The sequence below is a fragment of the Mustela nivalis genome (genome assembly GCF_964662115.1).
Source record: "Mustela nivalis genome assembly, chromosome: 19".
Taxonomy (NCBI): Eukaryota; Metazoa; Chordata; class Mammalia; order Carnivora; family Mustelidae; genus Mustela; species Mustela nivalis.
The window spans coordinates 29876689-29903095 of NC_139038.1; the positions used below are offsets into that span (position 1 = coordinate 29876689).

The following is a 26407-nucleotide window of genomic DNA, read 5'->3' on the forward strand; positions in this document are numbered from 1 at the left end:
GAGGAGTCGCACCCCCTCCTGCCTGTGCTCGATCTAGACCCTGGCACCCATTTTTAAGATCAGACTCTGCAAAAGGGCTCAGGAGGTGGGCGTCCACAGTTAGGCAAGCAGCAGCTATTTGGGGTGGGGAAAGGGAAACCCGGAGGGCAGGCACAGACACCCCTCTTGCAACTTTCCAGAAACACTGTGTACGGCTCCAGTAAGCCAAGACTTAAATTCAAGTGCAAATCATTTACTGAGAACCTACAATGTAGGACTCCACGCTTCTACCCACAGTAACCCCTTTAGTCCTCACAGGATATTTAAGGGGTCTTCAAGGGTCACTTTGGTTCTGTCAGTTCTGCGAGTTTTGTCTTATGAGATGACTTTCACCCAACTGTGAGTCTCTGGGTCCACACACCCACCACCGCTCATGTTCCACCAGCGGAATCCAAGGCTTAAGGACAGCTGTGCCGACTGTCACTAAAGCTTGAAAATCAGCCCTGGCGATCATCAAAACGGTACTGCACAATTCTGGGAGGGCTGGGAGGTTCCAGTCCTGGCCTCTACTTAAGAGTCATTCCGGGGCTAAATGCTTTTTCCTGAACTGTCCTCCTCTCTCAAGAGCAGCTCAGAGCCACACGCCAGCCTCCTGTGCTTAGAAGCCAATTTGAGATGGTGGAAGATTCCGTGACTCAGTGGCCTCCCCATCTCTGCAGGGGGGAGCAGTTCAGTTTCACAAAGAAATGGTTCTCCCCTGAAGCAGCATTTCCTTCTAAGCTCTGAGACAAGGTGCAGACCTCCTTCAGGGGACAAAAATAATTCATCACTTCCTCAGAGCTCCAAGTAAAAACTGCAATTCTGAGCCATCAAGTTGGCTTGTACCTGTAATGGCTTGCCTCCTAGAAAGGTCCCTTAGATTGTACCAGGGCCTAAGTGCTCCCCTTACATTTCTGTCAAGGGGATGGGTGCAGTGCAAAAATGGACCAAACAATCTGCTTTTCGTTAACCTTCCTGACTGGCCAGGGCGAGACACCCTGGGCTGCCTTAGGCATCTCTCTCTTTCAGAGCATTGTTTCCATGATGGGGGCACTGGAGTGGCACAGTTGGTTAAAAGTCTGACTCTTGGTTTCAGCTCAAGTCATGATCTTAGGGTTGTGGGATCAAGCCCTGCCTCAGGCTTGACGCTCAGAGCAGAGTCTGCTTCTGATTCTCTCTTTCCCTCTCCCTCTGCTTCACCTACTTGTGTACTCTCTCTCTCTAAAATAAATAATCTTTAAAAAAAAAAAAAAAAAAAAAAGAGACGGGCGCCTGGGTGACTCAGTTGGTTAAGCATCTGCCTAAGGCTCAGGTCATGATCCCGGGGTCCTGGGATCAAGCTCTGTGTCGGGCTCCCTGCTCAGCAGAATCTGCTTCTCCCTCTGTCCCTGCTCATGCTCGCTCTCTCTCTCTCTCAAATAAATAAAATCTTAAAGGAATGATATACATGACCATCTGTCTCCTAGACATTAATTCACCTGTTCATTCTTTCATTTGTTTCTTCGTGCATAAAGCAAGCACTTACTGAACACCTACTACGCATCAGTCACTACTCTAGATCCTGGAGACGGAACAAGGAAGCAGGCAGACACAGTCCCCACCCTCAGGGAGAGGAAGAGAGACCATTCCCTCAATGATTATTCCACCAAGATCGAGGAAGACACTTTGTGTAACGGCCATGTTTTTAAGTTTATGGACACTTGTATTGAGGCCTACTGTATGGTCTAGCCTGGAGAATGTTCCAGTACACTGAAGAAGAAAGTGTCCTCTGGTGAGGGATCTCCATGTGCCTGTTGGATCGAGCTGGGTCACAGGTTGCCCGAGTCCTCTCTTCGCTTGCTGGTCTTCTTTCCAGTTGTTGGGACTCCACACGGAAAGTGGGGTATTCAAGTTTCCAGCTTCTCCCTTCGTTTCTGTCAACTTTAACATTCTGAGTTTTGGGGATCCATTGTTAGGTACCTACATGTTTCTAATTATAAGAGACATCATTTAGTTATCATTGTTGTTAGTGCCACCAAGGAATCCTGGATCCCAGGACAGTGACAGGCACTGGTGGGGGTGGGGTGGAGGGCTGAGGTGTCGCTTTGGTCCGAGGCATCACAGAGGCTGAGGCTGGACAGGTGCTTCGGGCAGGGAGTTGACATGTGTGAAGGGCACAGCCCAGATCAAGTCTGCATTGGTTGGAATCCTGGCTTCCACGCGTCATGTGGAGGACGACACCCATGTCGCAGGGCTGTCAAGGGGACTCAGTGGGTGAGAACAATGCCCGGCACAGAGGACCTGGTCTGGGAGGAATGATCCTGAGCAGGGAAGACAGGATGAGTCAGAGGAGTTGCGGTGGCCTCTGTGCAAACTACGTGAGGGACTTTGGCCTCCATCTTGAGAGAGAAAAATGGCGCTTCCCTCTGGCTTTAGTGGAGATGCACAAACCCAAGGGAGGAAGCTGCGAATCTTCGGGAGAGAGATGATGGAGCCGGACCAGGCAGTGGCTGCTTGAGGGCAGGGACTGTGGCTTGCTCATGGCTTCCATCAGGGACCTGGCAGGACCCCTCCCCACAGGAAGTGCCTGATGGGTTTAGCTGTAATGGTGAGCCTTCTGCCTCACAACGGTCACTGAAACCCTCCTCCACAGCTCTCACCTCTCTGCCCAGCTTGTCCCGACCCCAGCCCCCCACCGGGTTGCCATCCCATAATCCTCTTCACGCTGTACCCCCCACCACAGGCGCATGGGAGGCAAGCTCACACCTGATTTCCATCCTTCATGGCTTCACCTCACGTCACCCCCCTCACCCTACACCAGCCTGACAGCTGCCCAAGGACTGAGCAGCCTCCTGAACCCTCGGTGTTTTCATCACCTCCCTGTCACTGCCGCCACTGCCCTGTGAGGAGGGTAGCGTGACCTTCACTGTACGAACGAGCAACTTGGGCCCAAGGTCTAGAGGTTGGCCCAAGGTCATGCCGGTGTAAGACCTGTAGCCAGGAGAGCAGGGAAGGTCAGCCTGGCTCTGGTCAATGCTCCGAGGCCTGGTCCTAGCCCTCCAAAGGCAGATTTAGCCCCAATGACACCTTCTCTCAGGCTGGGCCACCTTCTGCTCAGGACAACTGAGTGACAGCAGAGGGAGGCTCTGTTGGGCCCTAACCTGGGACCCGCTCCACTGGCTTTAGCAATCCAAGGGGACAACCTGTCCAAACCCCAAGGCAACCTCATCTGAAGACCAACTGAGTACTTCAGGAGTTTACCGTCAAACACTCCCGACGGAATCACATCCAGTAACAGATCAGACCCATGCCCCGAACCACTGCTGTTTCCAGTAACTCAGGGGTTGTAAACTCCAATTCCCCAGCACAGTGTGTCCCCGTGTGAGGGACTCAGCCACGACTCAGCTCCCACTGTCGCCTGCTAAGGAGCGGAGACTTTTTTTTTTTTTAAGTGAAATGTACATGTTATATGATAGCTTCCAAATCCTAAATGTTGACCCAAAAAATTAATTGTTCTCCAATACCCAGCAACAGAAGCAAGACACATCTGAAGGCCAGACTTGGGCTGCAGGCGAACAACTTCTCACCTCTAAGATATCAAATCAGCCCGTGTACCCTGCAACAGTGATTTTAGTACCTCCTGTGGTCTTCTGGGACACAAGCCAAACAACAGAGTCCTATTTCTAAAGGCCCCTGGTGAGCAGATGCCATGGACTTACATTTCAAAATCCGACAAACTCTGGTCTTCAGACGTTTGACTCAAATCTCCAGGAACCTGCCATTGGGAGAGGGGGAAGGAGGAGAGAAAAACGCATCTTGGTTACTGCGGTTTTGCACCATCATGCAAGAACTTGGCCTCTCAGTGCTCCCTGAACATTCCCTGTTCAGACCAAGGTAAAAACGCAGTCACTGGGAAAGCACAAGTGATTCTGTGGAAGGACGGTTAGAGACGGTGTTCTGGTAATGGAAACATGGCCCGGTGAGGGGTCCCGTTCTCTTCGCGGAGAGAGGACCGCTAATCCTATTGAGATAATAGTAGGCCTGCAGAAGCATGTAATTCTGGAGCTCTAAAGGCCTGATTAGGGTCTGAGATGCGAGGGATCAAATGAGCAGTGGGAAGATATCCAACTGTCCCCGTGATGAACATCACACACACAGACACACCTAGGACGTCAACACGAAAGGCCAGTGTCGGCTCCAGACGGTTCTCCCCTTGCCGCCCGTGATGCAGGGAGCAATTTAAGGCAGCACACAGCTGTGGCTGCTGACTCAGACGGGCCCCACGGGAGCGGGACTGGGTGAAAGACGGATGGCAGGCACGACGTCAGGCAGATCGCCAAATGCTCAGCACTAGTAGCTGCTCCAGAAATGGTGACATTACAGTCATGTCCGGGGACAGAGCTTCTCATCAATTGGAAGGATGGGAGGACCAGAGGGAGGCTGGGGGCTCTCGAGGGCAAGAGCACGCACTTCAATCTGCACCTGTCAGAACTTCCGTGTTACCTGCCATGTTCGTCCATTTCCCTAACAATTTCAGGGAGGGGCAGGGTCCCGCCCCCTCCGCCCCAACACACAAACACACTTCACAGATGAGGAAACAGGCTCAGGGAGGCTGAGACCTTGCCCAAGGCCACACCTGCAGGAAGGGGATCTGAGTTCAGGTCTGTCCAACTTCAAAGGGTCTTCTGCTCCAAACCCTCAGCAAAGGCAGGGAAAGCCAGCTATAAGGTTGAAGGTGGTAAAACTTGAACCCTTCCCAGGTAACCCCCTTCTGAATCAGGAGAAGGCCATGGTCATGGAGGCTGTGCTCAGGGGATACACCACTCAGGGTCAACCCCCGCTCCAGCTGTTTCTGGCCCTGTGGCCAGGAGACAACACCTGCTCACTCTATGCCACACTGTCCTCCCGTGTAAAATAGGCAGGACGATCCTACAGCTCATGGGATCGTTCTGAACATAAAACATGCCATCTGCAGATTATGCACAATAGAGCCTGGCAGGTGTGACATTCTCAGGAACTGTGCACTGTACAAATCACCTGGCAATTATTGAGAAAAGCAGGGCATTCTATTACCCTTGACACCAACAGAGAATTTGTTCCATCAGCCCAAGGGTATCTCTCACCCCACATACGGCAGCCTGGAGCGAGAAGCACCCCACCCGAGCCCCTCGTGTGTGGAGCTAAGCAGTTACAATGGGGTCCAAGAGCAGCTTTTGCTAGCGAGCCGCTATTGAGCGATTCCTCCAAACCCAGGAAGGATAAAACCTGCCTACTGCCAACCTGAGAAAAGCTCAGGTTTAAAAAAAAAAAACAAAACAGGCACAGTTAAAAAAAAAAAAAAAAACTGGGCTGGGGCTGAGTGTGGCTCTGCTGTGAGGGTGAGCGTCATTTTTCCCGTGGACGGCTGGCGTGAGAGGTGGTTTCATCTACCAGGGAAGCCATGAGGCCGTGTCCACAGTCCCTACATCAACATGCTCTGGCCCAGACAGCTCACTCCCAGGATCTATCTACAGAAAATAATCCCAGACACGAACCAGGATTTACAAAAACCATTCCTCTTTCCATTGTTCAGGTACGTTGAAAAAAATTTTTCGGACAATCTAAAGGTCCGACCATAGAGAAATGATTCAGGAAATTGTAACATGTCTGTATGAGATGGCCAGATTTGAAAAAAAAAAAAAAAAAAAAAAAAGGAGTTACACATGCACACCCTTGAGGGTACAAGCATAATAATAGTTCTGGAGAATACATAAGAAAACCAACAGAGGCCATCATTGCTAATGCAGGAGGAGTGGGAATGCAGAGAAAGAGGCTGAATTTTCATTTGCTGTATTTCCATTAAGATTTTAAAAGTGTATCTTTTGAATCAATTGCTTTAGAAAAAAATGTTAAATGTGATTTGAAGAACAAAACAGCTTTCTGTGTGCTGTAATGAGATCGCCAGGACAGATCAAGTGAGAGCCTAAGCAGGGTGCAGATGGCAAGTCTAACACACTACCTGGGGCGCCAAAGCAGAGAGTTAAGACTATCAAGTTGTGTTCATTTTTACATAGAGAAGCATTAGCAGTGACCTTGAAGACACCTAGAAAAGGGGCACCATGTGGGCACCAGGGGGTGGGAGTGGCGGCCTCCACAGCGGGTGCACACACTGGAAAGGAAGCTTTTTATTAAGCATTCCTTTGCATCACTGGAGCTTTGAAATAATGTACTGCCAATTAAACATTTAAATAAAAACCTATTATCTCACCAAAAGAGGGTTTCCGATACATTTTTAATGGCACAGCAAACAGCTCCTGGTCTCCGTGGGAGCTGCACATGCCCAGTGGGGGGGTACCACTGTGACTTAGGATGTCCCCGTATCAGTGAGGTGAGAAGGAAGCAGGTCGGAAGGATGACCCTGGCAGAGCTCAGGACAGAGAGGGCAGACAGATGTGTGGGATGTACCTGAACTTTCCTGCGCTGTCTCGGATGGAAGCGCCTGTTTGCCTGACTCGCACAACCATAAACAGACATCTATTATATACTAAGTATCTCTCGTATTACAGTGTAAAGTAAACAAGATACTCTTTCCAACCCGCCCCCGCCACAAAAATGCACTTGCAGTGCAGAAAGCCAGAAAATAGACACTTTGCCTTCCAGCGCTCTTCTCTTTCTCAGGCAGGATGGAAAAGGACAAGGGGGAGGCTCGGAAGGCACCTCACGGAGCAGACATCACCTTCCCTTTGGCGCTTCCTCGCAGAGCCCCGTGGATGTGGCCAGGACTCTAGCACCTTCTCCTGAATGGCTGTGGGGCGGCTCCAGGCCTCTCTTCTCTGAGCCTACCTGCCTGCACCTGGGTCTGGGGAAGGTTGTTTGTGCATGATGTGAGAAGCAGGTAAGCAGACTGGGGGAGGGGCTCCTGGGCTGAAGACACCTGCCGCACTGTTAACGCACATCATGCCGCCACCTTTCTCTCTACCTCATTTCAGACTGGACGTGAACAGAGCTTGGACCCAGGAAATCGCCTGAGGGAACAGGGAAGGTTCTGACTGGGCTGACCCCACAGAACTGAAGGGAAAGGGTGACCAGGAGGACTCAAGAGGTGAGGGTTTTAAGGACAGACATCACTTTACGATGCTAAGAACAAAAAAGCTGCTTCTAAAACCATCCATTCCCAGAAGGCGTTTTCTTCACAGAGAAGTTAACCCTCAGGGGTGCTGATTTTTAGGGAACATTTTGGACAATGGATCTGTGTGGCTGGGAGACGTTAAACCCTCCTGAATTAGGAGCTTTTCTTCTCATTATGCAGCATTATCGGCATCAGCGAGCCAGGAGACATTGACATGTCTCGGTGGGTTCCGGGGAGGCTGGATGGAACAGAAGCTGTCACCTTTCCAAACTCCGGAATATTTCTAGCAAATCAGGCCAAGCTCGACAGCACCTGCGTGCTGATCACTGATACCCAAACTTAGAGCGGTTCTACCATTTTGTCTTTTCATGCTGTCTGTCCGGACCGGTACCACCGGTCTCTGGGGCTTACAGTCCTCATCCAGAAAGCACATTTTACTCCACAGTCTGGAATGAAAAAAGTGTGGGGCAGGGAGTATTTTGTAAGAAAAATCAACTTTCTATTGCCATTGGCTACAAACACCCCTTGTCACACCCCGGAAGCTGCAGGCGATCCTGGAGGACAGACCTGGGACTGAGCCTGTTTGCTTCGCCCTCAGCTGGGAACATAAAAAAGGGGTGAGCAGCATGGATGCCCCCCTTCCCTCCTCCCTGCAGGCAAGGCAGGTTCCTGTGCAGCCTGTGGCCTGGGGACTCACACAGCAGTACGTGGGGACAGGAAAGGCCGAGTCCATTCTGGGAGGAACAAAGAAGCCATGATTCCCAGGTCCTCCTGGACAAATAGCTCAGGTATTACAGACCCATGGATGGGGAGGGACAGGTGAGACTCGCAGAGAATCCGCTTCTGGGGTACATCAGCAAAGAAGCTTCCCCCATCTCTCCTGACTCAGGATTTCCTGGCTTTCTGGTGGGGGGGGGATGGTGGGAACAGCTAACCACAGCCCCTCACATGGATGCCGACATGGAATTCAGACACTGGTTTACCCTGGTGTTCTGACTGGGAACTCTTCAAGCCTAGGGTAAGAGCTCAGATAACAGAGATTCTGCTAAAAAGAATGACAGTTGTGCTAAGTAAATGCTTATTTAAATAAGAAGGGAAGGAGGAAGAGAGGTAAGAACTAATCAGGCAACTGCCCGCACCACAGGAAAAAGTCTCCCTCCTTCTACTTCTAGAATCAAGATCCGAGCAGGGGCAGCCAAGGTGGACACTCCCCCTCCTTGGAGCTGCCCTCACTCCCAGGCCTGGGGGGCTGCGAACATACTCACACCCCCACCGGGCATCGTCAAAGGCTGCCTGCTTTACAAACTCTTCCTACATCCTCCTCCTCACAGCCCGGTGAGCACAGGCATCCCTCCCATTTCCCAGGCAAGGACAAGAGGATTCGGTGTGGATGAATGGAAGAATCAGAGATGCCGTGAGGTCAGAACCAACTGCCAGAGGAGTTGGTGTGCCATCTTGGATGTTCAGCGCAGTGGAGCCCCGGATGGCGGCAGCCCCACCCGTCAGAGCGAAACCACTCAGCGGAGCACCAGGCAGCCCAAAAAGCAACGTTCTCAGGGCCACTCAGCTGGTAAGTGACAGAGGTGCGTGTCAAATGCAAGTGGGTCTGGCTCCAGAGTCTACACTTTTTGTCACCAAGCTATGCTGCCTCCTGTGCCAGAGTCCCGGGTCTTTGCATTGTGCTTCTGCATTCTGGGAAGCACAGAAACTGAAGTAACCCAGATCCACAGTGAGGAGGCTCTGCTGGTGCAGAGAGCTCTGATGCAGTGAAGAAGGTCTGCGAAGTCTCAGCCCCTCAAGAGTAGATGTGCACAGGGCACCTGCGTGGCTCAGCGGGTTAAGCCTCTGCCTTCGGCTCAGGTCATGATCCCAGGGTCCTAGGATCGAGCCCCACATCGAGCTCTCTGCTCAGCAGGGAGCCTGCTTCCCCCCCCCTCTCTCTACCTGCCTCTAAGCCTACTTGTGATCTCTCTCTGTGTCAAATAAATAAATACAAATCTTTAAAAAAACAAAAAAGAGTAGATGTGCACAGGTGTACACATGCGTCTAAAACCCTACGCTTTTCTTACTGCCTGTCTTCTTTGATACCACAGGGTGATTTCTGGGCAGGCACCAAGCCTAGAGGAACAAGGCACAGGCCTGACCCAGTCCAAGGTGGCTGGCTTTCACCCCAGGAAAGCCCAGGTCCTTTCCCATGTTTGGATATACACGTCAGCCTACAGACTCCAAGCAGAACACATCATGTCTCCATGGACTAGCAGAAAATTGGGCATTTTGACCATGAGGGAGGCTCCCACTGACCGTCATGTCACCCGGCTTCAACAAACCCTGGTTTCCTCCTCACTTCCTTATCTCTGACAACCTCTGAGTGCCCTGTTAGAAAGACAAAGATGAGGGGACCCCCGTCCAACGTGTGTTCAACACCTACCATGTGCCAACGTATTCACACCTTTAATCCTCAGATAGCGTGGGAAGTAAGAATTCTCTCAAGTCACATTTCCATACTCTCTTCTCCCAACATGTCGGTACAGCCGGCCCTTGTCTCACCCTTCAAGACTCAGCTAAAATACACATTCCTAGGAGAGAGCTGCCCCGATGGGCAAAACTAAGTGCTCCCTACAGCCACCTCTCCGATCATCTCCAGATCATGCCATGTAGCCAGCCGCCCTCCCTGGGAGCGGGAGGATGCATGCCCCATGACACACAGCGGCCTGGCCCGGTGCCTGGCCCAGCGTGGACATGGAATCGGTATTTGTGACCGATGAAATGAATGATGATACAAGCTGTATTTCCACACTGAAATGTCGATCTATTTTGAAACTGCTTTGTAGCAAATTCACCATCTTCACGCATGAGAAGGATAACTCGGTCTGAAGATAAGAAAAAAATCAAAGGAAGAGAATTGTCATCTCTCTCTTCTAATTACACGGCTCCCAGATTTACAGTTCAGAAAAAAAGGCAAAAGGCAGATATCACAGAGCAACCAATCTCTGTCCCAATCATGAAATGACACCCATGATTTATGCTTTCCAGGGTCACTTTCTCCCTCATCGATCTTTGCAAATAGCCTCTCCTTAAGCAATTAGCCCTCACTTTGCACTGCCAAAAACGACCACTATTTCCCGGCTCCCCCACCCCAATTTCTCATTTTTTAAAATAAGGAACAAAATGTGCAGTGGCACGGCTGTCTTCCAGAATGGCGAGCCAAGGCAGAGGACAGACGGGCCCCAGCCTGTGTTCTGAGCACTGGGTCAGCCTGGGCTTTCTGGGCCTGTAGGAGACACCCAATCTGGGTCTGGACCACTTTCAGGCTTCTAGGTTTATCTGTTCATTTGTTGTTTTGTTCTATGAACAATGAGAGGCATTCGTGTGGTTTAGAAATCAGCTAAGGTCCGAGACTCTCCATTGTGAGTAAACCACTGGCTTAACAAGACCTTTTAGGAGTTTTTGAGACTATCGTCTGAGAGCCCCGGAAACGTGAACCAGTGTGGACTGCAACACTTCTGTGAATTAGGTTTTGACGGGTCAGTTTCTCCATAAAGACTATGAGGGTCTCAAGGACAGTATTCCCAGAGCCCACGACGGTATCAGGCACACACTAGTTGCTCAGTAAATGTTGGAGCAAAAGGAATTTCAGGGAGAGGAAAGTACCCAGTCGACTAAGAATGAACGTCAAGTTTCTCTGCGAGTAACGGAGATGCGCGGGCGACAGAAGCAGCCCAGCTCTGCCAGGACGACACGGCAGCACCGCGGACAGCAGTAAGAGCCAGCGGGCAAGCAGTGGAACGGCTCCATAAGATGGTACCAGCAGATCCCGGCGGCACAAGTACTAGCACGGCACGGACCTCCTCTGCTAACATGAAACGACCTCCTGGACATGACAACAAGTGACAAGGGCAAGACCCAAAACAACAGGTCAGATAAAGTCCTATTTTCATCAAGAAGCCGAAGACAGACACACATTTGCATTAACCATTTCCAGAAAGACACCAGAAATGGCCAACCGTGGATGCCTGTACGGGGATGGCTCTGAAAAGCCAGGGTGTGAGGAAGGCAGAGGTATTTTTCACAGTACAACTTTATACCTTACCAAGTTTTACTACGTTTAAGAGTAGTTACCCTTTCAAAAATAAACGTCACAACCTGGAGATTTCAAACTAAAGGGGAAACTTATTGTGTCTGTGATGGGGGGAAAAGCCGGACAGTGACTAAGTCTGAGGAAGGAGGTGGGGACCGACTGGGAAGGCCCATCAAGGAACATTCTGGGGTGATGGCAAAGGTCTGGGTCTCGGGCCGCACAGGTGCAGGCACTTGTCAGAACGCAGAGAGCATGCCATGCGGGTGTACCGATACCTGCACTTCACTGTGAGATGCATTTTAAAAGATGAACTGATGGGGTATAAAGGGCGGGAGGGAAAGCCGGGGACGGAGGGAAAAGCAAGGACAGTGAACTGGTAAAGGCGGAATGTTCGTGGTGGGTGCGCAGGTGTCCATGGTGAAATTAACAGAGCTGTTTCAAAACTTTCCAGTAGAATGTTAGAAAAAATAAGTTTTGATCAACCGAATGATCAAATGAATGACTGAAATACTTTTCTAGCCTCTGCCCAGAAAAATGACACTATGTCTCTGTCTTACAAAGAGCCTATCACAGGATCCAGCTTAAAAACGTGGGGTGGGGGGCACCTGGGTGGCTCAGTGGGTTAAAGCCTCTGCCTTCAGCTCAGGTCATGGTCCAGGGTCCTGAGATCGACAACCACATGGGGCTCTCTGCTCAACAGGGAGCCTCCTTCCCCCTCTCTCTCTGCCTGCCTCTCTGCCTACTTGTGATCTTTGTCCGTCAAATAAATAAATAAAATCTTTAAAAAAAAAACATGTGGGAGAAGCAGCATTAGAGAAGTGTGTCAGATGCTTAGGAAAACTACTTTGTGTTTCTGGATTCTGAGTTATAGCAGTATTTATCAGCTCTTTAGAGATGAAAACGTGCTGTGATTTCTTCATCAGTAAATAATTTTTTAAGAAGGGCTAGATCGGGACTTCGGTTGGCTGGGACTGAGCTCTGATTTCATGGTGTTGCCTCAAACAAGTCACCGGCTTTCTCTGAGCCCCCCTTCCTCCAGTACAACAGGGCAACCGAGTCTTTCCCATGGGACAGCTGTGAGGGGTCCCAGGGGCCCTCTCAGGACCCACCCCGCCAGCGCCTGGCAGAGAACAAGAGCCTGCTAAGCAGCACCTGCTCCCGTCGGCCCTGGGTGGAGTTCAAGGGTGCTGCACAGAGAGAAGGCTGAGACCCAGCAGACTCTGCCCCACAAGTGAGCCAACTGCTCCAGCCCATGGAGGCAAACACCTGCCAGCCGCCCAGACACTGAGTCCACAAACTGTACGAAGTTCCTCTTAAGGGTCAGACACCTTGGCTCCAGGGGGGCGGCAGCCAATGGGAGACAGAAAGCCTGGGGCTCACGTGGCATCCACTCCAGCAGGGGAGACTGTCTTCAGACGATCTACCAACACTGTTATGGTGTGCAAGTCCGTGGAGAAGAAAGGGGCAGCTACGGCGTCTGGGAGGCAGACAGGGCCAAGTTTCGTGGAGGGAGGTTGCTGGACAGGAGGCTGAAGCAACAAGGGAAAAAAGCGGGACTCTGGTCCTTCCGCAAACAGCGAGAAGCCCCTGAGGGGAGGTAAGCAGGGGAGAGCCCGGGCTAGCTGGCTTGTTGCTTAGTCCCTCCGGCTGCAAAGCAGTGCCTGGGAAGGAAGCGAGCGGGGAGAGCCAGGAGCCGCGCGCTTCTCACGGACACACCCCCCATCTCGACGGCACACGAGGGGATTTGCCAAGCTCTCTGCCCACAGCCCATCCACCCGCAGACGTGGGCAAGCACAGATCGACAACGGTCTCCGGTGTCTCCAGACTTAGCTTACTAAGATGTGAAGCGATTCTCAAGAATCCTCAGCCAAACTCTAGGGAAAGACAGAGGCCTGTCACCACGAGCACCAACTAACCCAAGCTCACTCCTGCTACAGACGAGGACCAAGAGGCCTGAGGAGGAAGGAACGGCCCTGCGGGGACTGTGTCTCTTAGCTGCAGGCTCCTACCACCTCACACCACGCACGGGGTTCTTACTGGCTTCTGGAAGGTTCCTGGGATTTGAGTAGCCGTCTCCAGAGCTTCATGGCCACAGGCCCCCCTGCCCCCACACCCCTTTCTGCAGCAACAGCATTTACACCAAAGCCATCTGGGGTTTGTGCGAACCCTAGCATCCAGAGCCACTCTCCCTGGGACCGCGGTCTAAGAGGGGCGCCCATGTAGGATCTCCCAAAGTGCCTGCCAACCACAATGTCCAGTCGGCACCCTGCCAGGGGCTGCCACACAGCATTTAATAGCAGGAAAAGGTATGACGGATGTTTAAGCCACAGGTCTAAGCAATTCTTACCACCGACGGGAACAGATGTGGGTCCATCAGGGCTGCCCTGCTGGAGACTGCCCTGCTGGAGACATCAGATTGCCAAGCAAACGGAAGGAACCCGTCCTGTCTGTCGCCTCCAATACCGTCTCCTTGCAAACAGGACATCCCCCAGCCCGTGCGCATGCAAGGGTAGGGGTGTCACTGGGGAAACCCTCCACGCGAGCACCTCCAGCCCTGAACTCAGCCCCTCGCCTACTCTAGGATCAGGGGTCAGCAAACCATGGCCCAGGGGCCGAATCCATCTGCTTCTGTGAATGGATTTTCACTGAACACAGGGAAATGTACACAACATTTATCACCCGCGGCTCTTTCATATTCCATCCACAGAGCTGAGGGTACACGACAACCACAGCGTGGCCCCCCTTCCTCAAACACGTATGACCTGGAGGTCATTTACGGAGAAACTTGGCCAACTCCTGCTCCAACGGACAGCGGAGCAGCTACAGAAAAATTATGGGTGATTTCAGGGTAACATTCAGTTCTTCCTGGTGGGGAGGAAGAAATGTTTGAGTCCCACAGCCTCGTGAGATGAGGTCCAGAGTCTGAAGAACAAGAGGAGGCCCCAGATCGGGCTGGAGAAGGGGTCAGTCGGGCCCTCAGACCACGGGACGGCCTGCGCTGTCTGCTAACAACACACATGGACGGTTTTTCACCATTTCAAGTGCAATGATTACGTCTGCAGATGAGCAGGCGTGCTCCCTCTCCAATCAAAGCGCAATGGCTCCGGACGGTTTCCTCCCAGGACTCTTGCAGGGTTTTGATTTCTGAAGCTTACCAGTAAGAAAGCCACATTCTGGATGCTGCTTCAGGCCGCTGGGGTAGGTTGGGGTAGGGGGTATCAGCTCTGTACTGATGACTCTGGCTGCAGAGGTCCTCAGGGAAAGACAGAGAGCCTGGTGTCTTAAGGTCAGGAGGTCCTGGGTCTCGCCATGTACTAACAGTGACTCCTTATGCCTCGGGTTCCTTGTCTATAAAATGGGGCCAGCGCTCACAACCTAGTCAGGTCTGCAAGCTGCCCAGCACGCTGCCCATGCGGCTTAGTAAGAGCTCAGGAACGGCCACTGCTCCCCCCGCCACCCCACACTGTCCGCCCTGCCCCCCGCACTAGGACAGCAGGAAGGCAGGTGCAGGCCGCTCCGTGCTTTATAGTTGCCCCTTTAGTTTATGTTTGATCAGGATCCAGAAGCCACCCTGTCTCCTCTTTCTGGGACATCTTGACGCCTGCTCAGTAGCCACCGCAAACACAACGTGGAGAGGCTGGGATGCTCCAGCAGGCGGCCGGCTTTCTCCCAGGTCCCTGCCCCTCAGAGCCCCTCAGCCCTGCGGTGAGCAGCAGAGACCCGACACCGCCCGCCTTCCCCCACGGGTGCCAGGGCACCGAAGGTCCGAGTGACCCCTTCTCCAGCCTCCGAATGCACACGCAGGCACTGCTCCCTTTTCTTTGCCTTGTCCTTGCTTCTGGAACAAAGGCTTTTGTTTTCTTTCTCAGCCTTCATCTCTGTCATTTACAGTGAGCCGGCATCTGCATTTGCCACATGTTCGGGAACGATGTATCCCGGGCTACAAATGGACCCATGCGTTTTCCATTCCTTACAGCCTCGTGGTTTCCCTTGATTTTAAAGCAGCCCCCACTTCCTGAATGGTGGGTTTTTTTTTTTTTTAAAGATTGGAGACAGAGAGAGAAAGCGAGCAGGGAGAGGGGTAGAGAAGAGAAAATCCCAGGCAGGCTCCACGCTGAGCACAGAGACTGACGCGGGGCTTGATCTCATGACCCTGAGATCACAACTGAGCTGAAACCAAGAGTCAGACGCTTAACCAACTGCGTGCCCCAGGAGCCCCGTGGGTAGCATTTGACCGAGAACCGCAACATTACTGGCAGCACCACAGCTGCCCGACCGGACAGCAATGTGATGGCCGCAGGTTGAGGGGCTCCGTGCGGAGCCGAAGGGATGAAGAGCAGGGACAGGAGAGCCAGCTGCCCCTTCAGCGCCAGATGCCAGCCCCATCGAGGAAGGACGCCCCCACCCCACTGAGCCTCCAGAGTGAGCAAGGCCTGCTGGTACCGACACCTTGCTTTCTGGTTTCTGGCCTCCATGACTGTGAGAGGACAAGTATGTGTTGTGTTGTCGCAAGTCACCAGACTTGTGGTCCTGTGTCACATGTTGGGGTAGGGGGTATCTGCTCTGTACTGCTCCGTGCCAGGCTCTGTGTGACACACGTCACGTACAGATGGGGAAGCGGGTTCTGAGAGGCGACCTGATTTGCATAAGGGCTCAGGGCTGTAAGCGGCAGAGCTGGGAGGGAACCAGGTAGTGTGGGCTCCGGAGTCCACAGCAGGGTAGGATACCGTCCCCAAAGAGCACGGCCGTGGGGTGAGACAGGCCCAAGCTTGCACCCGCCACCCTGCCATCCTGGCCAGAGCCTGGGCCTCTCCAGCCTCACATTCCGTCGCCACCAAGGAGGTGGATACGTGCGCCCTGCCAGGCTCCCCACGACGTCCGTGAGAGGAACTAAATCCTGCCCTGTCATCTCCCGAGGCCCCACCCAGATGCAGCGCTCCCAAGTAGCGCCTGAAGGAATACGCAAGAGAGGGTGCCGGTGTCATCTGCTGCTAGGGACAGCCCTTTCAGAAGCTGGGGGTGGAGGCTGGCTGGAAGACATACCCGTCCACGAGGAACAGGATGACTACAGCAGCAAATCACTTCCTCAGCTCACCCAAGCCGGCCCGCTGTGCTGTCAGCTCTGGGAAATGTCAGATGGGTGGGAGGGAGGGGTGGGGCAGGGGGGGTAAGCACATCAGTCCCAGAGAACAGCTGAGGCATCTGAAAAGCCCTCAAAGTCCAGGCTGCAGGACTCCAGGGATTATGGCACTGAGAACGGAAAGTGAGAACGAACTGAAACTGAGCTCTCTGTCCACCAACACCAAAACAGCACATTCCAGAACCTACCTCCTGGACAGCCTGCCCTGTGATGGTCAACGCTGGAGACTAGCCAGAACTCCCGAACAGCACCTTCTGGAAACCTCACCCCTCCCTCCCCCAACACACACCAGTGCCTCCCACAACCAGCTACACAATGGCCTCATCACCACTGGGCAGCGCCCACTCGCCGGCGCTGATGACTGAGGAAGCCAATCAGCGAAACCCTCAATTAGAGCCCCAAACTGTCACCACAGAGATCGAACACAAGGAGCAGGGCTGCCAGCGAGAAATCAGCCTGATTTTCAATCTGTCTTGTATCAATAGGCAGTAAATAATGAAGTTTTGCTAATGAACAGACGCCAGGCACGGGGCCATTTAAAAGCCATTTTATGATCCCATTTTGCAACATGGGATGTTTCCCCAACACCCTCTGAAGTGGACGACTTTTCGCAAGGATGCGTTTGGAGGTACGTCAAAGCAGCAAGGGCGCACAGCCCCGTACCCACAGCCGCCCCCAACTCTGCTTCTCACACGCTGGTGACAGCAGCCAGGTCACTTCTCTGTGCTGGGCTTCGTTTTTGCCCCAAGGAAACAAAGGGGCAAGATAGAGGGGGAGACCGTGGCTGTTGGCAGCCTGGGGTACCCCCTTACCGCGAGCTGTGTGCGGAATGAGCCCCAGGATGAGCACCGGGCACCTCAGCTCCATCCGCAGACTCTGTCCTCGTGGTGCTAGTGCCTGGCTCAACACTGGTCCATGCACAAAGTCGCTTTCATCGGAGAGAATGCAGGGCGCTCGGGGGGCCACACTGGACAGAGTCGCATTCTCTCTCTTCACGGCGGCTGGGAGGGTGAGCAGCCCGGCACCACCGCTTACCAGGCTCGAAGCTCTTCAGTTACCTGACAGCTCACGTCCTTGCTCTGCTGACCCTGGTTCGGCTCAGGGTCTGGGCTTCTCTCATTGAAAGCATCCTGATACAGAGACAATGGCCCCTTCCAGGTTCCAGCATTTCTTTTATTCTGTCTGCCTTCCTACGGAGGTCCGGCCCTAACGAGGAAAACCCAAAGGAACTCCCTCCGCCCCTGCTGCCACGGAGGGCCTGGGAGCTGGCTGGGGACACAGACCACGGCAGGGTCACCCCTGATTCCCAGTTCAAAGCACAGTACCCGGAACTCGGGAACCCCAAATCCTCCCAACACAGGCACTGAAGGACCAGATCACGAAGACAAAGGCTTTTCATCCATGGGCCCCCGGATAAGCTGGACTTCTGTGATCAGCAACGCAGTCACGGCCATGACCATGTCTGGGCGTCACTGCCCGGGAGCACTAAGGAGGCGCCAGGCTTTCGAGCTCAGCACATACCGTTTGATGGAATCCTCACAACTGTTCTGAGAAGGAAGGTGCCACCTCTGGAGGTCCCCAGGGGCGCCCACAAAGAACTCTGCTCTTTCCAGATGCCTGGCGAGGCCGCACTCCCGCTTCCACCTGTGTTGAGATGCATCTGGGGGACTTACCTTGCCACTGCAATGTCAGAGAAGCAATGTGTGTCCTACCTGGGTGGGGGCTTGGAGACAGAGTGTGCGTGGCCTGGCTCTCTTGCTCCTCCCCCTCCCTCTGGGTCTGGGTGTGGAAGGTGAAGAGATGGCAGAAGCCCAGGCCCCCCAGAAGGGACACGTAATGCGAATGGGACATACTATTTTGTTTTCTGTGTTGACCTTTTGGAGCTGTTTGTCACTGCAACATAACCCAGCATACTCTTGAATCCTACACACCCACCCCTATTTTATAGATGGGAAAACTGAGGCTCAAAGAGGGGACACACCTTGTCCGAAACCATGCTGTTACTGAGGCAGAGAGGCGTGGGAACACGGGAAGCCTTGGCCCTTGTTCCTCGGGCTCTGAGGAGCTGTGCCTACCCTCCTGGCCAGCCAGCATGGGGCTCTCCCTGCCAGCCGGGCCCACAGGGCTCCTGGCTGGAAACCGCAGGCACCAGAACAGAGCAGCTGGTCACCTCTGTGTCTCAGAAGCCCACATTCTGCCCTAAAGCACGGCCACATCCCACACACCTGGCTCCCCCAACCCCCATACGGGGGAAGTCACAGGCTGGAGACTACTTCCAAGGGGGTAGGATACAGCAAGCAACAAGGATGGAGGGGAGAGACAGAAGGAGGACTTGAGGGCCGGACCAGGGAGGCCCAAGTACAGTCCTGGTACAGAAGTCCTGAACAGAAGTCAAGCCCTGCCACAGAAGTCCCATACCACACATTCCTACACACTTGACTGCTTTTTTCTATACCATCGACTTGAGAGAAGCAGTAATTTTGACTCCGATGCATCGTAGACAGAGTCTACGTAGAGTAAACCAGAACCAGTTATAAGATCCTGTTTGTCCACAAAACAGCCCAGGATTGCTCAGAAGCGGTGTAGCTTCTCCCGGCGCTGGACTGACGAGAGCCTCCCCCATGGTGCCCGCGAGGGGACAGCCAGGTGAAGGAGCACATGTGCTCGGCCAGTCCCCGGTGCTAAGCAGCCTTCTCCAATACTTCCCGGTGGTCCCCATCTCCCGGCCTTCCTGCCCTGGTGTGGTCCCCTTGCCCTGAGTGCACTGAGAGCCCCGGTGGCCTGCCCTACTGGGGGGGGGGGGTCGAAGCGATGAGGTGCCGCCTCCGGAGGTCAGCTCCTCTGCCCCTGCCGGTCTCTTCTGCGTTCACGGCTTGCTCACTCTGATTGAGCAAACAGCTGCCATGAAATCAGGTAGAAAGAAAAGAGGGGGCCTCTAGCCAACAGCCCAAGAGGAGCTGAAGCTCCCAGACTGAGTGGCCTCGAGGAGTGGAGGCGTCCGTGCAAGAACCAGGCAGGTGAGCGAGGCAGCAGAGCCTGCCCCGGCCGGGCCTTGAGCAGCCTGCAGACCCAGCCACCGTCTTGACTGTGGCCTGGGAGCCAGAGGCTTCTGGACCCACAGCAACCATAAGATCGTCAGGACGGTTATTTCAGAAAGTTGTTTCTGCCACTAAGGTTTGTAGCAATTTGTTACGCAGAAATAAAAGAACCAGGACAATCCCTGAACAAATGGGCTGGTGAGCTGTGGGCGCTATTTGCTGCTGGTGCCGTCCCTTAAGGAAGAGCTGGAACACCGCCAAGTCAGCCTGGAGGGGCCTGTGGGAGCTGCTGTCCCGGGCCCTCACACGCTGAGACTGTGGTCAATCCCGGGGACGTCACGCACGTCAGCCCAGCTCCAGGCTGAGGGGCTCCATCCATCCACCACTTGCACTGGTGTTTACCAATGTTCTGTCTTAAATCAACATACCTATTTGACTTAGAAGATTTACTTAAAAATGGATCCACTCCAGCAAACAGCAGACCAGCGCTACCGGCTATACACAGAAAGCAAAACGGACCCAACGGGTGCAGAACTGTAGGACACTCGATGTGTTTGTGGTTCTGAACATGGCCTGTGTTACACTCCCTTGGGAGGCCCTGGCCCCAGTCCAGAGGCTCCCCTCCAGCCGGCCTGGGGGGCGCAACCACGGCCTCAAGACTTCCAGCTACAGTGGCTGACCAGCACCCTGACCCAAGGCCCACACCTACCGTGGTAGGGACCCCAGAGTGACAAAGGCAGGAAAGCTGCACCAGTGCTGCTGAAAGTGCCCCCCAACCCCCTAAAAAGAAAACAACTCCCCTCCCTTGCAGGCCCACTGAGCTTAACACCTGACTCGAGCCACCGGAAATGGCCCTGCCCAACAGCAGGACCACAGAACCCCACTGTGGGAGTGTGGATCCAAGGACCATGCCGAGGCTCCTCTCTGGGCAGTCCTCCCCAGGGGACTCCTTCACAAGATCACCGGATCTCTGAGCCTCAGACACCCCTGGGTCATGGGGTGGGTGTCTCACACGCGGTTCCCTCCCTAATACAGACGGAGGGCCCAGGGGACAGCCTGGGCCCTCCGGGGGCCTGACACCCAGGGAATGCGGACATGCTACTACCATGGCCTTTCTACAGAACCCATCAGCGAGGAGTCCCCCACACTGGATCGGGGGGGGTGGGCACAACCAAGACCAGCAGGCAGGGGAAAAGGCGGTATTCTCCACGCCGGCCCGGGACAGAGGGGGCCCGTCTCCTCCAGCCAGCCCCGGCTCTCCCAACAACTATTTCTCCCAACAAAGCTCTGGCTTCTTCTGACAGCCCCCAAGGAAAGCACGAGTTCTCTCTGTGACGGACGAAAAATCTCATACTCAAATTGGAAACCGTTTAAATCGAGACATCAGGAAAATCAGGGGCGGGAGACATATGATAGCTCCTTACACATGACAGCAAATAAAAAAAGAAAACAGCAATGTTGATCGTCTTCTGACACCGACACGCGTGGTCCCTCGCCGGCGTCTGGAACCGGCACAGACTGTGTAGTGTCGGTCACGTTCACCCAGTATTTTCTGGGCACCCATGCACAGGCCGCTCCAGGGAGAAGTGGGAACGCCCAGTCATTCGTGCAGCAAGTGTCCCACAGTCTGCACCTGGCACTGGGGACACAGGCGCGCAGAAAAGGATGAAGGAGGGAGACAGCGCACCAGCACCTCCATGCCAGCTAGCGGTCAGTGCTGGGAAGAAGAAAGCACGGGGGTGCTATTTTATGGAAGCACGATGAGACGGCATCTGACCCCCTACTGTGGATAATTAAGATACAGTAGCTCATCTAATTTAAACCTCATACAACTCTCTCTGGTGGGCACCCCCAGTCCCGTTTCCAGACGAGCATGTGAAGACTGGAAAAGAACGCTGCTTATCTACCCCGTCACCTCCTGCTCACAAGCACTTGGCGGCAGTACCTCTTGTACTGGTGCCTTAGTTTCCTCGTCCCTAAAATGGACACGAGAGTACCTACCTTTGTGGGCAGACTGCCGCACATGAAATACTTAGGAAAGAATCTGGTATATACTAAATACTCAATAAATGTTACCTACTGTTGTAGGCTGCAGTATAACCACCATTCCTTTTTTTTTAAGGACTTCATCACCTGATGCCAAAGTAGGAAGACACTCCCCACCAAACCGGTGCATAATACGTATAAAGGAACCATGCTAACTACGCCAGCATGCCCTCTGCCTACCAGGCCCGTCCTCCTGACCAACTCCTACTCATCCTTCAAACCCCAACTCCACCATTTCCCCTCTGAAGCCCTCCCTACCAGCCCCATCAATCACTTAACCCATCACTGCGCTACTACCATGGATGGCCTTTCTATAGAACTCCGTCTCTTGTTCACAAATTCATTCAACCAATGTGTCTCGGGAGCCAACCACCTGTCACACATCATCACACTCCATCACAAATGCATGTGAGCTGTCTCTGGGTCCCCTCCACTGCCCAACCAACTTGCGTCCAGCTGCAGAAAACTTAACCAGGTCGAGTTCAACAGAACCAACTCATAAACGCAGGAGGGCACCAGAAAGGCAGACACACAATCGGTGGCCCAGTGGGGAAAGAAGGATTACAGGAATTCAGAGGGGGTCATGGATAAAAACAACTCAGTCCTGACAGGGCCACAAAGGGCTGGAAAACAAGCTGGACCCCCAGGGAAAGATCTAAAAGAGCAGGAAGGAAGGAGACGCCAAGTCATGTTCATGCGTGGAGAAAGCCATGTCTCAGCCAAATGTCAGAAATAGGGAAGCTTCATGAATATACCTCTGTCTTTGTGTAAACGCACAGTGCATCTGGAAGGACCGAGACAAGCCACCTCCTAGAAAGATCTCTAGGAGAGGGACACTTGTATCCTGTCCTCTCTTCAACATACAGTTTATGTCTGTATTATTTCATTTCTTTCCCAAATATATTCTTGTTTATGTAAGTTAGAAAAAAAAAAAATTAGAAGCATGTCTTCTGAAAGACAGAAGGTGGAGAAGCAAGGCAGGGCACAGAGTCTGAAGAGCAGGTGCACATAAATGCAGGGGCAGAGCTCCGTGAGCCAAGAGCCAACAGTCAGCGGCGAGGAAGGAGGTGAGAGTCAGGTGCTGCTTCGGCATCTGCCAGATTCTTTTTACAACAAAGCTGAAAGAGACATCAGCACCGTGTCAGGGTGCTGGGCGTGACAGATGGTCGTGGGCCTTGCTGTGATGGCAGGAGATGATGCCCAGGAGAGGCGCACACACACATGCTGTCAAAGGGAGGGATACTCCCAGGACAGCCAGAAGAGAAGAAAACCACTTTCCCCAAGGGGAAAAAAAATCCAAGGGGGGACTTGGGCTTTTCCAATGTCATCAGAAACTTCGGCCAAGTCAGATCTTCAATGTCCAACTGACAACACAAGGCACACCTCAAACCACAACCACTCATGTTGGTGTGCACAAGTTTTTGAGTATCTGGTAGAAAACCATTTGAATCCTGGTGGATAAGATCATTTTCCTTCAAAGTAAGATCAGCCACTCTGCAGTCCCCATGGCAGAGGGGCTCAGGAACATGGTGGGCAAGGCCAAGATGGCGCCTGTCCTTCAAGAAGAGGTCATTTCCAGAAGAACAGACTAACGGAGCCAGCAGTTCCACTTTTTCCCAATTCGTCAGGGATCCCTTTAACCAAGATGCATCTGTTCCAATCCAATCACATAATCTGCTGGTATCCCAGAAGAGAGACACCACAACATATCTGGGCAAAAAATACTCTCAATCCCACAAAACAACCAGCCAGGGACTCCATTTCTATGACACCTACAACAAAAACAGTATTTTGTTTTTCTGGAAGAACATAAATCTACTTGAATAAGATGGGGAAAGCTTCCGGAGGAAACTGTAAGGTCATTCTGATACCTAGATGCCCCTGAGTTAAAACTGCTTACTGCCCAATGCAGCAGCCCTGAGTTTATAAAGGGCCAGGAGACAAGAAATGGAGATGGGCCTTTATTAAAAAAAAAAAAAAAAAAGGAAAGAAAGAAAGAAAAAGATTATAAAAATTGGAAATAAGGTTTTTTTTAAAAAAGGAGAAAGTCACATGCAATTAGAAAAGAAGTTAGAACTAATCAGAAGCACAGAGGGAAATTTATTAAATTAAGGAATAAGTACATATAATTGATCTAGTGACAGGGTTTGTACAATTATTATCGTGTGGTTATGTACCCTTAGAAATACTGTGTGTGTTAACTTAGCAGAAACAGGATTAAGTTAGGGATCAATGGGTTTGTCTTGATGGGAAAGACTAGTAAGACATGGAGTGACAGAACGGAACAGGTCAGAGCTATGTTTCAAGGATGACAAAAAGCGGTCCAGACAGTGCTAGCCATGGTCTAACCACGTGGGATGGAAGTCCCAGCCCAGACCCAGGTCCACAGATCAAACACAGCACGCCGCTGGGTGGCTCGATCACAGGAACCCCTCTTCCATGCTAATGACATGATCCTGAGAACTTACGAGTCAATAAAACACACAATGGAGGCACCTGGGTGGCTCAGTGGGTTAAGCCGCTGCCTTCGGCTCAGGTCATGATCCCAGGGTCCTGAGATGGAGTCCTGCATCGGGCTCTCTGCTCAGCAGGGAGCCTGCTTCTCTTTCTGCCACTCTGCCTGCTTGTGTGCACTCTCTCTCTCTCTGACAAATAAATAAATAAAATCTTTCTCACACACACACACACACAGCCTGCTTCTCTTTCTGCCTCTTCCTGCCACTCTGCCTGCTTGTGTGCATGCACTCTCTCTCTGACAAATAAATAAATAAAATCTTTCACACACACACACACACACACACAGCCTGCTTCTCTTTCTGCCACTCTGCCTGCTTGTGTGCACTCTCTCTCTGACAAATAAATAAATAAAATCTTTCACACACATACACACACACACACACACACTGCTTGTGTGCACTCTCTCTGACAAATAAATAAATAAAATCTTTCACACACACACACACACACACACACAGCCTGCTTCTCTTTCTGCCTCTTCCTGCCACTCTGCCTGCTTGTGTGCACTCTCTCTCTCTCTGACAAATAAATAAATAAAATCTTTCACACACACACACACACACACACACACACACTGCTTGTGTGCACTCTCTCTCTCTCTGACAAATAAATAAATAAAATCTTTCACACACACACACACACACAGCCTGCTTCTCTTTCTGCCACTCTGCCTGCTTGTGTGCACTCTCTCTCTCTCTGACAAATAAATAAATAAAATCTTTCACACACATACACACACACACACACTGCTTGTGTGCACTCTCTCTCTCTCTGACAAATAAATAAATAAAATCTTTCACACACATACACACACACACACACACACTGCTTGTGTGCACTCTCTCTCTCTCTGACAAATAAATAAATAAAATCTTTCACACACACACACACACACACACACACACACACACACACACACAGTTGTCGGGAATAAAGCAACACAGGGTCTGCAGGTTGCTACCCACCCCCCGCCCCGGAGAAGACCAAGTGTAGCCTGGGAGCCGCTTCCACGGACGGTGGAGTGAGATCACAGCTACCTTAAGACATAAATCAGAACGGGTGCTGCTGGCACCAACATTGTGTGCGGTCTTGAGCACAGAACTTTGGTTCGCCCGAACATGAGCATCTGGGTCACGTGAAAACAAACACGGAAGAACGGGCTCATCTCAGGAAGGGCTTGCTGGTAAATAAAAGAGGGCACAGGTCCCGTGGGCACCAGAGCATCCTGGCTGCCACCGCCTGCCGCTGCCTCCTGACCTTGGCTTCTCTTCCTTCAGAATCAGGGCCAGGAAAGGTGCCCAAGTTATCCCATCTAGACCTCGATCTCCAACCAAACCACAAAGCAGTCAAACCAGAGAGATGCAAATCAGGTAAAACAGATTCTCGTCTTTGACCTTCCCAAGGGCAGAGCCCGCATCTTGCATGTCCACCACAGCCCTGCCACGTGGCCACATTCTGTGTAAGCCAGCCAGACCGCACGTGAGCAACCGAAAGCAGCCGAAGCCAGGGACGCCACTCCCCTTCTCCATGCACAGCTGAAATCATCACAGAGCACGAGGTGTATCAATCTGGACTGTTTTGTACCTCGCCAGTGTTTCCTATTTGCATCAATATGAGACCCACTTTGGGGCAAAACTTGCACATGCTGCATCTGCCAACAGACACAAAACTCTTATCTTCATGAAAATGTATTTTCAAAGTTCTGTACCCATAAGCCCTGGGTAGGCAGGCGCTAACTGCCCGAACTGTCAGCTGGAGCCTCTGGGGCTCCCCCATGAAACCCAACCACCCATGGGGACAAAATAGCCAGCCACAATGCAGGGCCCAGCGTTTAACCCTAGCACGTCGGGGGAGACAGACTGGCCGTCTGGAGGGCCCTCTGCTTTAAGAGCAAGGAGCACGTGTTCACTCAGGGTATTTGCCTGGGACAGAGATGCTGGGCTCCAAGAGGGGCTTTTATTCTGGGGCCCAGAGAGGTCTAAAGCAGGTTCTGCAAGCATCTTTCTGGATGATTTTGTGTCAAAAAACTAACATTTCTAAGCTAAGCCTCTATGTGAGACATATTTTTAGTAGCCTCTCTTAAATGGCACTTTTAAAAATAATCTCCTTCAAGACGGTAGACGATTAAAACACTGATGGTCCAAGTACTGAATTTAAAAGCCTCTTATAATTTGGGACACGATGTTTAGAGCTGCTGTGGGGCTGCAGACAATTTGGTACTTGATCATTAGATATTCTGCAAGTGCCACCCAGCTGAAAAATATATTTCTTATTAAGCTTCTCTACTTAAATAGCATCAGCCCCCAAATGAGATCACTCCCTCTGAAGGCTTTAACGATACCAAGAAAGTCCCAGGAAGCATTTCATTTCAAAGTACGCCATATTAAAAAACTTCGGATGAGGGTTTTTTTTTTTTTCCATCCATCTCGCCCCTGAATTTTAAATTACTTGTCTTCCTCTCCCACTGGCTCAGTCATTTCCAC

General features: G+C 52.2%; 1 protein-coding gene across 5 annotated transcripts in view; it reads right to left on the reverse strand.

Moving 5' to 3' along the window:
* Positions 1–26407, reverse strand: part of SNX29 (sorting nexin 29) — a 478644-nt gene that overhangs the window by 130439 nt on the left and 321798 nt on the right. For all 5 annotated transcript variants that reach the window (XM_082714096.1, XM_082714098.1, XM_082714099.1 and 2 more), the window contains one exon: positions 3717–3772. In XM_082714096.1, coding sequence (XP_082570222.1) covers positions 3717–3772 — 56 coding nt within the window. The remainder of the gene's footprint in view (positions 1–3716; positions 3773–26407) is intronic.